This window comes from Vicia villosa, unplaced genomic scaffold (assembly GCF_029867415.1).
Source record: "Vicia villosa cultivar HV-30 ecotype Madison, WI unplaced genomic scaffold, Vvil1.0 ctg.000251F_1_1, whole genome shotgun sequence".
Classification (NCBI taxonomy): domain Eukaryota; kingdom Viridiplantae; phylum Streptophyta; class Magnoliopsida; order Fabales; family Fabaceae; genus Vicia; species Vicia villosa.
The window spans coordinates 371804-386513 of NW_026705104.1; the positions used below are offsets into that span (position 1 = coordinate 371804).

The following is a 14710-nucleotide window of genomic DNA, read 5'->3' on the forward strand; positions in this document are numbered from 1 at the left end:
ACAACTTAAAATCCAAGCAACTGGAAAATGCCAAAAGGAGCCGTATCGCCTCAAGATGGGCTACATCAATATAAGTCTCCTTATAAACAATCCCTTTAGCTAGACTATAACCTTTTGCAACTAACATAACTTAATTTCTAGCAATTATGTTATTTTCATCCAATTTGTTACTAAACACCCATATAGTGCCAATGCCGGTTTTATCAATAGTACCTAGAATAATGTCCCATATGTCGTTATGTTTAAATTGAATGGGATTTTCTTACATAGGAAAGAGTCATCGCTCGTCAAGTAAAGCATCATATATAGTCTCAGGTTCAATTTGGGAAACAAAAGCAAAATACTTACAAAAATTGATAACCTGGGATTTAGTACTTACGCTTTCTTGATATCGTCAAGTATTTGATCCAATAGATGATATTTTACAAAATCTGGAAGTAACTGAGTTGAAATATCTTGTTTTCTTTTTCTTGTCCACTTTTCTCTTTATCTTTGTTAATGTCCTCTTTTATTGGAGGATCCTCTTTGAGAGTGTCATCATTTACCAATTATTTCGTTATTAACACTTGAAACATCAAAAAGACTACCTTTCCCCGACTTTTTGGGTCTGGTCTCATAAAAAGCCACATGAGCACACTCTTAACCAAATGATGTTCTATGATTGTAAATTCTATACGCTTTACTCGATGATGAGTGCCCTAGAAAAAATTCTTCATCAGACTTTATATCAAATTTAGCAAGATTGACTTTCCGTTATTTAAAATAAAGCATTTGTAACTGAAAATGCAAAAGTAGAAAATATTAAATTTCCTGCCTTTAAGTAGCTCATAGAATGTCTTCTCTAGAATGGATCAGATGACCAACATGTTCAAGACATGACATGCGGTATTAATCGTATCCACCTAAAAGTATTTAGACAAACTCATTTCATTTATCATTGTCCAAGTTAATTTTTCTAAAAACAGTTTTTTATAGGAGATGAAAAGTTATGAGTAATATATGCGCACAAAATATTTAATTTAATTCTTACTTACATTTTTCATTTAAAATAAGAATATAGTTATTATAATTCATAAACACAAAAAACTCGGACTTGGATACTCTCCTTCATTTTTCTCTCCTTCCCTCTCCATCCTCTCTATCTCTCTCTTAATCTCACTCTCACTCATCATTAAAAAATAAAATATAATCAAGAGAGAGAATGAGATTAAGAGAGAGATACAGAGGATGGAGAGGGAAGGAGAAAAAAATGAAGGAGAGGATCCAAGTCCCAAAAAACTCTCCTATTTTATAAAAGTATATTTTAAAACTCAATTCAGAAAAATTAATTAATAGTTATAGGATTTCATTAAAAACTGAAAATAACAACCATTTTAAAAAAATTTCTTTTTAATTGTCACTCATTTTATTCATAAACTCCGATTTTAGGTTGAAAGTGAGAGTGTGTTGACTGGTAAAAAATCTTGGATCGAAACAAATGGAGAAATCGGTAGCAACAGAGAATCGGAGCGAAAGCAACGAACACTTGTTGGATGATTTGTCCTCTTCTATTTCCGAATTGCAACTGTAATTCACCTTTTCATTTTCACCTTCTTGTTTCGTTTCTCTCATCCATGTTTTCAATTTCAATGTTTGTTTTTTCAGTGACGCGTCCAATGACAAGGTTGGTGTTACACATGATTCTATTGGGAGTTCTTCTTCTGCTGATGATGGTATGTGTTGTTTTCTTCATAGTTTTGGAAATCAATTAAGGGTTTTTGTAGTCTCATTTGAGTTGTAATTGTATGCGGTTATTAAGAAAGTGTGATAGTTGTAGGATTAGAGGATTTCGAGAGGTCACTTGTACATTATGTTAAGGTCTCATTTTGATACTGGATTGTATTGTCATTCACGGGTGACCATAATCCATTTTGAAAATATCATTCTTGTCTATCTTGTCTACTATATTAAATGAGAGTAGTCATTTCCAGATAGCGGCGTGGAGCGGCCGACCCAAAAAGTGGGATAGCGGGGCAGCGTATATTGGGATGATTGCTATAGTGCATAAACAACTATATATTTGATGTAAAATTAAACAAATAACTCAACTCATAAAATATTCATAAATCAAAGCACACATGAGACATGACTCTTGAAGTGCCTAAACCCGAATTTGTTTAATGAAGGTTAAGGTTGAGTCTCAACTCCAACTTGATTGAAAGGGTAGTTTCAGTTTTTTTAGAGGAGAAAATGATAGCAGGCCAGAAACTACTCCAGACTGGGAACCGTTCCGCTCCACTATCCCGCTATTTTCCCTATAGCAGCTGCTATAGTGTTCTGCACTGCCAAGGCTCTTCCCATAGCAGTCGGCCCCTGCTCTGCTCTAGCTTGATAGCACTGCTATTGACTACTCTAGTATATTTCAGTATTCACGTTCATTTGTTCATACACTCAGTGGCGAAGCCAGAAAAAGTACGAAGCCTGGGCAAACTGTTAATAGATTCCAAAAAAATGGATTATATCACCGCAAAAGATTTGTTACAGAATTGAATACAGATTTACATGAAGAGGGAAGTAAGTTTTGAAAATAAACTTATTGAATACAATTGCTTTCAATAAGTTTTGGAACTATTGCTACTGAATTTAATATAGATTTACATACAGATGGTGTATAAGAAACTTAAACATGTTCAAAACATAGATTAGAAGTTTTGGAACTAAAGAAAATAAACAGAGAGCTTGAATTGGAAAAAAAAGAGGGTTAGGAAATAGGATTAAGCTAGCTACTGTTCAAACAGGAAACATTACAGATATAAGAACTTTAGTTTGAGTGAGCAAAGTGAAAGAGCTATCTATGACACCAAAATTCAATTTGTTAATCATAACAAAACCTTAGGTGACAGAACTTTATCTATTCTCTACCTATAATTAGTTAACATTACATAAATTCTGGAAAAGAAATAAGAAAGGCCTCGAAACAAGATTGCTCATAGGTTATGGAAACAAACAACCAACAAAACCAAAGTAATAGAAAAACCCAAACAAAGTACCTTGTTTGATAATCTTGACGCCGCTAGGCTCCAATGCCGAGAAAACTGTTGCCTCCATTTCTTATTAGAAAACTTATCAGAAGAGCGAGAAGCAGCTGCAGATGACAAAGTTAAACAAAACGTTAAGCTTCTTATGCTATTATTACTTCGACGAAAAAGAGATGCTCCAACAAAAAGTGTAGTATGCATGGAAACAAGTAAAAGAAGCAAGAAACCGACCTATGCATTTCATCGAACACGTGGCGTGCGAGTTTCAAAACTGCGATAACAATAACACAATAACCAGTTCACAGGCTGCATCATCATTAGTAACAATTCAACATCCCATCACAAGAAAACTAAAACAGAAGCAGAAGAAAAGAGAAGAAACCGGTATATTCTTCAAAACCGGAATGCAAACACGAATCAAATTCAACCTGAAAGCTAATGAAACTAGAAGAAGGATTTCAAAGCTGAACCAGTTAACCCCAAAGCTGAACGAGTTAACACCAAAGCTGAACCAGTTAAATCATGGCTGAACCAAAACTATGGGCGAATCCAAAAAGAGTCCAAGCAATTGTTACTATTGTGAGAGCGAGGATTCGAGCGTGTACTGTTGGAGGTTGAGGTTACACGAAGAAGAGCCTGGGCAGGTGCCCGACCTCGCCGGGCCTTGGCTTCGCCACTGCATACACTCACACCACTGTCACCATATAGTAGACATGATAGAAAGAAAGTGAGTGAAGTTACTAGGTGACTATGTAGAGAAATGGGCGAATGTGAAGGAAAACTAGGGGAAGGAAATGGCTGTTTTAGTGCAGAGGCAGAATGTGCGTATGTGTCTGGCTTGCCATAAAGAGCAATCAAAGCAGAGATGAGGCTAGTGATAGGAATTTTGAAGAGTGCATACTAGTTGCATGGTTTAATAGAGACAAGTATGATATTCATGATGAGATAATTTTGGAATAATAGGATATTGCGAGGTCACTTGTACATTATGTTATAGCTTCATTTTGATAGTGGCTTTTTTTTTCTCGTCGTTCATGAATGAGGCATTTTGATATCATGCAATTGAATGATATTGTGAAATATAACAGACTGGGAAGCAAAAGCTGATTGTGAACCTGACAAGTTACTGTCTCCAGTGTCCTCTGAAGTTTTAACTAGTGTGTCAAATCTTAAATTGGAGAACACCAAAAGTCCAACCCCGAAGCGACGTGGAAGAGGAACGTTCTCTTATGATAATGATAAACTTTATAGTGATCGGTTACTTGATGGTTCGATTATTGACGATGTTGAAGATGAAGAAACTCGTTCTGGTTCAGAAGATAAAAAAGGTACACCAAACTGTAAGTCTTGTTACGATTCAACCTTTCAGTAAAATCTAGTTATGTGCTTATTTTGTACACCCATAGTTTTGTAGTTTTGTACTCCCTCCATTCCAAAAAAAAGTGTTGTTTTACCAAAACAAAGTTGTTCCAAAATAATTGTCGTTTTTTTTTTTTTCTGTTATAATTGTCTTTTTACTTTCTCAATTGTTCCAAGTTTACCTGATATTAATTCTGTGTGCACCACTTTCAAGTCATTATATCTCACTATATATTTATGACAACTGTTAATAGCCGTTAACGGGGACAATTTTTAAAATTGTTACAGTTATTCGTTCATTTATTTTCTCAATCTATGTGAAAAAAACTTAGATGAAACTTATTTTAGAATGAGGGAGTATTACACAAGTTAGTTTACGTATGGAATAGTAAGTTGCTTATGGTTTCTTTAAATAGTCTGATTATAATTTTCATGTTTCAGTGTTCATAATATGCATTCAAAATTTCAAATTATAATCTATCCTTTATGTTGGGTTTTGTCTGCATGATATATCGTGTCGAAAACAATTTAATATAATTATTTTTTGTTCATTTCAGTACAATATGGGACCAGTCACGTTCTCGTGTTGTCTCACTTTTCACCAAGTACTAGAACAACAGACCTTGAGAAGGTTTTTGATGACATAAAAAATTGTCATTTTGTGATTCGCTGGGTCAATGATACAGTTGCACTTGCAGTATTCCGAACTCCTGCAGAGGGTAATAACAACATTACCTGGCTTTATTATTTTTGTAATATCATGATTATTTTACACACTTCGATGTTTATATTTTCGGATACCAATAATTTTATAATGCAGCACTTGAGGCAAAAAGCAATGCTCGATGTTCATTTAATATGACAATGAAGATACTTGGTGAAGAAGATGCATATCTCAGTTCAATTAAACCAAATGGTAAGACACTGCTTTCTCTTTCTGCTATATCAGGGTGATATAAGGTTTACTGTATGTTACAAGTTTCTTTGCGATGCAATTTGTCTTTAAGAAACCTAGGCACGACCTAGTTTATGACTACTTTGAAGGTAAATGATACTATAATTTATAGACTAGATTGTTAATAAGTGGTATGATTCAAGAATTAATTTGATAAAAAATAAGATGCAAGTTGCAAAATGACCAAATTGCTAGTTATAATTAAAAAACGGGACGAATTGGGAATGAAAGTAAAATTCCATTGTTCATTTCAATTTTGAATCAAATAACTGTATGATTAGTTAATGTTGTCTCACATAGTTTTTCTGTTTCGTTGTTTATTCAGACCTGAAACCACCTCAGCAAAGACAGAAAACCTCAGTCGTGGCAGCACAGAGGATGATTGCTAACAGTATGGGGATAAAGTTGCCCTCCCCCAGCCGTGTTACAGGCTTCCGGCAACATAAAAAGGAAGAAGATTCTCGAAAGGAACGCATTGTTAACAGGCAAAAATTGAAAGAAGATGCATGGGGCGAGGATTAATATATTTGTAGTACTACTTGAATTGTCGTAGCTTTTAACTCCATTCATTGTATGAATAACAATCAATGGATTCTATGCTTTGTCTGTTGTTCACACAGATAGCTGTATTGAACGAAAGATTCCCGGACATGAAATCGGTTTGCAGATGGGCATGTGGGTGGAATTGATGATTTTGGGAAATAATTAGACTCAAACATGTAAAGGGCGTGTACCAAAATTTAAAACTTGTGTATACTAGTAGTTAGATGACTTGTTTTCCTGGAAAACTTCTGCACTATTTTGTATTTTGAAAGAAAATGAATATTTTTCCTTTAAATTTGTGTTTTAAATTAGTTTTATTGCAATGGTATTGAGAGATTAAGTAACAATCTATCACATACATGAAAATATCATGTTCTACAAGTGTGATTTAAATGAAACAATGGTCTAAACAAATGAGGGTTTTCTACCGTAGAGATTGCACATAATTTCATGTTGTAATCATTTACACCAACTGATTTTAGATCAGATATATGAGATATCAATATTGGTTTATCGTTGTAAAACAATCTAAACCATCAATAGACTAGGTATGTTAAACCATCCTTCCATTAAAGAAGGAATTTATGTTCAAGTTCTAAAGTGACTCCAAAAGTCGTGGTCTCTTCAACTATTTGAAGCATTATTTTTGTCATTATGTTGAAACAAGTAAAAAAAGTAATGGCCTATTGAAATAGACAACGGCCAAATACTCTGTGTCTTGAAACCTGTTTCTTAAAGATTTAGGCAAAAAATTCAAATTGCACACAATATTTTCCATTGTTGCTTTAAATCATTTTTGTTGTAGTGCATTTATGTACATTTTTTATTTTATTTTAAACGTTATTATGAGGTAGTGTTATTAATCAAAATACCATAACAGAACTTCTGATTGTACATTATATTAACGTTAACGTTGTATATTAACTTATTTATGATAAATATATGGTGTTACATAAAGAATATGCAATATTGTATGAGAAAAGTTAGTCATGATAAAATTTACAATTAAGCCTCCTTAAATAAGACAATTGTTTACTAAAGATCATAGTTTCATTGGAATAATTGAAGTGAAAAATTATATATAAAATAATAGTTACACTCTTGTATATACAGTTCTCATAGAATCATTTAAAAGTAAAGAATACAAGCAATGCGGTGGCTCGGTAAAAAATCCTAAACAATCCATACTATTTGCTCCTAACTTTGCCATAAAGTCTGCACATTGGTTACCTTCTCTATAAGTATGATAAAATGAAAGAGTCCAGTCTTTTGAAATATACTCTTTTATAGTGTTTACAATATAAGCATATTTTTGAGGTAGAGGTATTGAGTCTTGAATCAAATATAATGCTTTCATGCAGTCTGATCTACAACTCACGTCTCTGTAACCTGAGTTCCAAGCTACCATCAACCCATTCAGTATGGCTAATAGTTCGGCTTCTAGGCTGTCAGCAAAATCAATATGTCCACTAAATCCTAACAACCACGATCCAGTATGATCTCTTAGGACACCTCCATAACCTGCCCTACCAGGATTTCCGTAAGAGCTTCCATCAACATCTAAGGCAACTTGATGTTCAGAAGGTAGACCCCAAACAACCAACTGCATCACATCAAAATAATAACAATTAATTAAATAAAAAACATAAATTTTGAATGAGATTAATTTATTCTAAGAGCTATTTTTACTTGAGTTACCAATCATGCATACCAAATATGTTAAAAATTTGGATATGTATACTAATTCTTATTATAAATTGAATTTCTTTAATAAAATATCAAAATTTTAAAAGTTTATGACAATTTTCAAATGTGAGAATAAAAAATATTTATTTGAAGGTTGGATTAAATTAACAAAAAGTAAGGTTAATCTTCCTTCTACATATAGTAGTAACTAGTAATGATGTAGGAGATTATTAGTCATGGATTCATTGTTTAAGTTTTTTACATTATACGGATCCATCTAATTCACATAAATGCGTCATTTTTATAACCAGTTTGATTTGAAGCATGTCTAAAAAAGTTTTACACTAGACCTATATAACTATTAATTTCATGATTTAAATTATATTTAATTTTAAAATTACTAATATGTATCTATTGACATGCAAGCCTATATTATAGCTAATTTTCAAAAAGTTACTTAATATTAATATTTTATAAAAAAAATGTTTTCCCCTTCTTTTCTAATTAATCAAATTTTAAATTTAAATATTTTTAAATTCAAATTTTATATTGATCTTTATCTAATTTTTAACTTAATAATAATTCATTTAAGGGAGATACTTGTTATGCTTATTCTGCATGGGACCAAATCAAGAAACAACCCTGGAAACTACCTTAAATTCATTCATTTGTTATATTATAGCTACTTAACTCGATATATCTATTACTAAATATCAAATTTAACTCTTTTACAAATTACTATTAACCTAAATACATGAGTTTAATAAAGATGCATAAGACAAACTAATTTTACGTCATATCAGAAGGATCTATATTAACATGCAAGCTTATATTACAACCAATTATTAAAAATAATTACCAATTATTTTGTACTATTATTAACAAAAAAATATAAATTAAAAAATATAAATTCATTTTCATAAACTCAAATAGAATTATCAAAAAAAGAAAAGAAAGAAATGAGAACAGTTTTATAAGAAACTAACCATTGTGATAGTGTAAGAAGAAGAAGAATTGAGGTTGAAAGTAGTGTAAGGTAGTCTAAAGTCGGTGAGAAATGAATGTAGAGTGGAAAGAGAGTTATAATAATGTAAGATATTTATATTGCATAATTGTTGAACGCATAATATCAATCTTTTGAATATTTTATGAATATTGTATAGGATCTTTATTATAATTAATTAAATATACATTATTAGGTTGACTAGTGAAAGGATCGGAAGCAGTTCGTCTTTAATAACTAATCACGAAATAGAAGGAAAGGGAGGTTAGGTTAGGAAAATACTTACATGGACACAACCATAACACGTGTACTTACACACAACCAATCACATTTTTTTATTAATTAAAAATTAAAAAATAAAATTGTCTCTTTCCTCTTTTATCTCAACTACCTCCATGATGTCAATTAAAAATGAAATTTAAAATTTAAATAAATTTATATTCTCTCTCTTTTCATTGGTTGTGCCTAAAAATATGGATTTAGGTTCGTATCCATGCAAGTATTTCTCGGTTAGGTTACTATAATAATTGAATTATATAATTCTGTGCGCATTAACATTTTGAACACATTTAATTCAAAGATCCTGTAAATCATGCCCTCTATATGTTTATTAACTCTGCTGCCATTCGATTCTTATCTAACTGACCTTCAAAATTTGTATACCTATTAAAAAAATTAAAAAAAATAATAATTGGATTATACAATCTTGCATTAACATTTTGAACGCATTTAATTCAAAGATCCTGTAAATCATGCCCTCTATGTGTTTATTAACTCTGCTGCCATTGGATCAAATCATAAGATCAAATCATTTGCACTCACTCATTTCAATTACATAATAACTAATTGATCCACCAATTTCAACTCCATCATATTTTTAGTTTCACACAAACAAAATTACAAGATTAACACACAACAAAATCTCAAAACTTATAATCATCATCAGAAACTAAAACTATATATATATATATATATATATATATATATATATATATATATATATATATATATATATATATATATATATATATATATATATATATATATATATATATATATATATATATATATATTCAGCAAGTTACATATGACAGCAGAATATCATTCATTTTGTTTCAACATAATAAACATCAACAACTCTTGACATCGCTTTTTCACCTTCAATCACGTTCCTCTCCTCCTTCACCACTGTTTCATCAATACCATCACGCGGCTGTATCATCTCAGTTTCATTTCCATTGCTTGAAACTTTCATTCTTTTACACTCAGGATAATTCAAATCAAGATTTGCAACCAATTCGCGAGACATATCCATCAACGTTATGGGTGGAGCAGTATTATTAGCAACTTCATGATGAGTAAGATATCTCCTGCTCCTTTTCTTGGTATCATACGATCTTGGTGGCAGCAAACTTAAGAAGTCAACAGCTGGTAATTCTTCTTGTTCGTTAGATGGATGATGAATGGTAGTCTTGAAAACCCTAGTCCAGTAATGTCTTTTCGATTTAGCATGAACATCATTATTATGAATTTATGATTACCTGGAGGAGAAGATAATGAGAAAGTAAACTTCATTATTATGATGATCATCTAACTGTTTGTTGGAACGATGAAAGATATTGTTGTGACCGCCGAGTGCTTGGTCTGTAATGAATACTTTGTGACAAAACTCACATTTGTAAACTTTGGGTTTCTTGAATTGATGATGGTTGTTGTTTTTAGGGTTACGATGATGAGAAAGAAAGGAAGAATTTTTGTTGTTTTTTTTAGTAAACAAGATATCATATAACCGGAGAACTAAGGGTTCTCCAACCTGTTTACAAAAGGAACGGCAAAAACGCCTAAACAAAGAAATTACATCCCAAATATAGTTATGATAAGAACCTTAGAGGTTCTTTGACAAAATCGTAAAAGGAATAATTGGAGTGAGTAATTTCTCCGCAAAAAGACCACTTCCAAGCCAAGATTTTGATGTTCCAAGCTAAATCATCAAAATTCCAAACCTATTCCCTAAAACAAACCCCATTCCTACCTAACCAAATAGCCCAAGTCGTTGCCAACCAAATAATATCTACTTTCTTTACATCTACCTTCTTTGATATACAAAAGGAGTGTCAATCCATAAAACTCGACAAGCTCTCTTTTTCCTCTATCCCACTCTTTCCAATCCATCCCGCTATATTCCTCCAAAAATTCTTTACAAAAGAACAAGCAAAAAAAGAATGGTCTCTATTTTCCGAATCCCTCATACAAAAGGAACACTTTAAGTTATCAAGAGAGAAAGGGATACCTCGAAGCACCAAAAAGTCTTTTGTTGGAAGCCTATTTGCAAGGAGCCTCCATGCAAAAGCTTTTATCTTGAAAGGGACGTTCGACTTCCAAACCAACCCCTTCGCCTCATGAAATCTACAAAGAGGACCAAACGGAACACGCTTACTAGCATACTCCGTATAACACGATGCAACCGAAAAACCTTCACCGCTATTGAGATTCCACTTCACTCTGTCCTTGTCCTCCCCCAAATCCCCGAAATCCACCAAGAAATTCCTAATCTCCTCGGCCAAAATAGCACCGTTAGACAACAAGCTAAGTGCTCCGCTATACTAAGTTCCCCCCACAACCATTTACTATCCACCCAACCACCCATCGCGACAACCGCCACCCCTTTCAACGCCGAAGCCTCATAAAGAGCCGGAAACTCAACCTTAAAAACCCCCCCGTCCAACCAAACCGCCTCCCAAAAAGGTGTTTGAAACCCATTATGTGTTGAAAACCTACACAAAGAAACAAACGGGTCAAGAAAAAAATCGGTCCCAATTTTCAACATATCCTTCCACCAAAAGGATGCCCTCCTAAAATCGTTGGCATCTACCACCCCTCCCAACATCTTCACCGAAAGATCACCATAACGAGATTTTAAGATTTTGAAACAAAGAGAATCCGCCCCTTGAATGATCTTCCACCTCCACTTGCTCAAAAGTTCCACATTGAAATCTTTAATATTTTTCACTCCTAATCCCCCCTTCTCAAACGGTTGAGTGACATCATTCCAACTAATCCCATGAATACACCTCTTCTCATTCCCTCCTCCCCAAAGAAAATTACTTTGAATTTTTGTTATTTCCTTCACCACCTTTTTGGGCATCATATAGAAAGACATAGTATAAACGGTTAGAGAACTCAAAATAGACTTAAATAACGTAATTCTACCACCTATGTTGAGGAACCTATTTTTCCACCCCACCAACCGATTTTTCATTTTGGAAATAAGCGGACTCCACGTCTCGTATTTTCTCGGATTAAAACCCACCGGTATTCCAAGAAAAAAGAAGTTACTCTCTTCTACCTTACAAGCAAGAGAGTTAGAAGCGGTCTCCAAGAAACCTCTACCCACATTGATGCCAATCAACTTGCTTTTATTATAGTTAATGCCCAACTCCGACACTAGCTCAAAAGCCTTAAGAACCACTTTAATAGCCCACACTTGTTTCCAAGACCCTTTTTCAACCAATAAAGTGTCATCCACAAATTGGAGAATATCCACTTCACAACTTCTTTGAAAATAAAAACTCTCAAAATCACCCACCTCCTTAGATTTTCTTACCAATCCCGCAAGACCTTCCGCCATCAACACGGAAAGAAAAGGCGAGAGAGGATCACGTTGCCTTAGACCTTTGCCCACCTCAAATTCGGTAGTGGGGCTACCATTCACAAGGACCGACATGTTGCTCTTAAAAATCAATTTCTCCATCCAACCTCTCCATTTAACCCCGAAACCCATTCTTCTAAAAAGATACCTTAAGAAGTTCCAGCTCACGTTATCATACGCCTTTTCAAAGTCCACCTTAAATAACAAACAATCATTTTTTTCTTTCTTGCGTAATCCACCACTTCATTAGCAACAAGCACTCCTTCAAGCATTTGTCTCCCCGGAACAAAGGCACTTTGACACGGAGAGACGATGGAACCAATGATATTCTTTAATCTTCCCGCCAATAATTTAGCCACCACTTTGTACATACACCCCACCAAACAATTTGGCCTATACTCGTTCAAAGAAAGAGGATTATGAGATTTTGTTGTTGTTCATGATGATGAATTGAAAGAAAGAAGAGAAAAGGGTCGGTTGGGTTGAAGTGTGCAGAGTGAAGAGAGAGTGAGAGTTAAGCACCCCCGTGTGGTTGCTATAAATAAATTTTCTCAATCTACTATCTACCATATACTAAACAATTGACCAAAGAGAGAAAAATACCCTTTCATAAAAATAAATTTGCACTGTAATTTGGACATGAAAGTAATTAACAAATTAAGCACTACCTTTTTCAACTCTCCTCAAAGAATGTTACACCTGTTCATTTTTCATTGGCCCAATTTAAAATTAAAATCCTTGGAACAATCTATTACCCAAAACATTTCTGATTCAATCTCTCTTTCTCCCTCTTTATCGTCTAACCTTTTCCCCCTCTATGTTCTCTCTTTCTTTCAAAACCCTAAATTGTCGCTGCCGCCATCGCCATATCTCCACCACCGTGTACATCCAGTTCACCGTTTATCTTCCCAGGTTCACGTTTTTATACCAGACTGCACAAATCTGATGGTTAGGGTTTCATTATCCATGGTGAGTGTTTGTTTCTTTTTATTTATGATTTTAATTTTTTCTTCGCAAATCTGATTGGAAAAGAGACTGGAAAACTTGAAAGATCTACTATCGACATTGGAGAAACAATTAATACACTAACTTGAAAGATCTTCTATACTCCATGGTTTTCAAGTGTTTTTTTCTTTGTTACAAACTACTGGTTTGGAAATGGAATTTCTGTTTTTCCAAGGAGATCGGTTGCTATTGCAAAGTTATTAGAGGACAATATCCTTCTTCTAAGTGGTTATTGAACTTTAGTGGTGCTATAAAGTATATTAATTGTCATTTCTTTGTAATTTTGACTAACTTTATTCTATGTCTCACCTCACTTGCCTCTCTTAACAAAAACTTACAGTTGCATTTGATCCACAAATGAGTAAGCATGATGGTCGTGTTTCTATTTCAGTTGTGTTATGTTGATCCTGTAATTGCTAGAGAGGAGGAGATAGAAAAGCTTAAGACAATTGATAGTGTCTTCTTTGAATTATAGGCAAATATGTAAAGCACTTTGTTGCATCAAGGTACACTCTGACTATAATTTTATTACATCAGAGAAGAAATTTAAGAAAAAGACTTAGTTTTGTAAAATCATACAAGTCATCTTCATTATTTCAGATACCAATTCTTTTATAATCATCAACCTATGAGGTTTCGTCGAAGCTTTGTAGTATGAATAGTCTTGAATAAAGTCCTCATCTACTGCTATTAGAGATGAGTGGGAGTCCGTCTCTACAATTCTACCTTTTCCCATGACGATTATGGTATCCGAGTTTTTGACTATGATTCGTGATTCATTATTCATGAAGATATTAAATATACGGGAAATACTTGATTTGATTTGTTAATGGTTGTTTGGAGTTGGATCTTTGGGTTTTATCTATTGTGTGTTGTTTTCCATTACTAATTTCTTGACGAGATATGCGATGACAATAATTTTCACTTGATAGGCTCCAGCAAATTATGGGCTCATGCCGTACCGCATGCCGCCAATGCTGAAACAAACTGGTTACCCCAATATGATGGAAAGATTAAACAAATGCACTCTACAATCTACATATGCAAGCGAAACATTGTTTTCCTTTTAGAGCTTCTGCTGATTTTTTTCTTGATGATGCTCTAAGAGAACTCTTGCTTCTGCAGGATCTAACAAGGCTCTCGCTGACACTTTTAAGAATGTTGTAGAGCCACATATTTATTTTATAATCCATAATTTTATATATGTTGATGTGAACTGTTTTAAATTCATCATTTACTTATGTGTTTCTTCATTTACATTCCGTTGTACAACAACAACAACAAAATCCTATCTAGGAAGTATCTAATTACTTTAAGAAACTATTTATTTGTCTAGAAGTTTCATCATGAAGTTGAACTTAGCATCTGGTGATGTATTTGGTTGAGGCCAGTTAGCTCCTTCTAGAACCTTTATAGATTTGAAACTTTGTCCTTGGTATATAATTTTTGGAACCTTTGAGATTTGAAACTTTGTCTAATAAGTAAGTTTCTGC

The 14710-nt window shown here is 33.4% G+C and overlaps 1 protein-coding gene and 1 long non-coding RNA gene across 3 annotated transcripts; both read left to right on the top strand.

Annotated features, from left to right (window-relative positions):
* The first annotated feature begins 1405 nt into the window (after positions 1-1405).
* Positions 1406-6119, top strand: LOC131625925 (uncharacterized). Of its 2 annotated transcripts, none has more exons than XM_058896757.1 (6): positions 1406-1566; positions 1645-1712; positions 4106-4357; positions 4934-5095; positions 5197-5292; positions 5657-6119. In XM_058896757.1, the coding sequence occupies exons 1-6, from the start codon at positions 1478-1480 to the stop codon at positions 5851-5853; spliced, it is 864 nt and encodes a 287-aa protein (XP_058752740.1). In that variant the 5' UTR covers positions 1406-1477; the 3' UTR covers positions 5854-6119. The 2 variants fall into 2 exon arrangements, with proteins under 2 accessions (XP_058752740.1, XP_058752741.1); XM_058896758.1 differs by having other exon boundaries at positions 4106-4345.
* Positions 6120-12979: 6860 nt separating this feature from the next.
* LOC131625921 (uncharacterized) lies at positions 12980-14474 on the top strand. The gene is made up of 3 exons (XR_009290980.1): positions 12980-13181; positions 13609-13723; positions 13818-14474. It is a non-coding gene; the product is annotated as an uncharacterized LOC131625921 (long non-coding RNA).
* Positions 14475-14710: the final 236 nt, after the last annotated feature.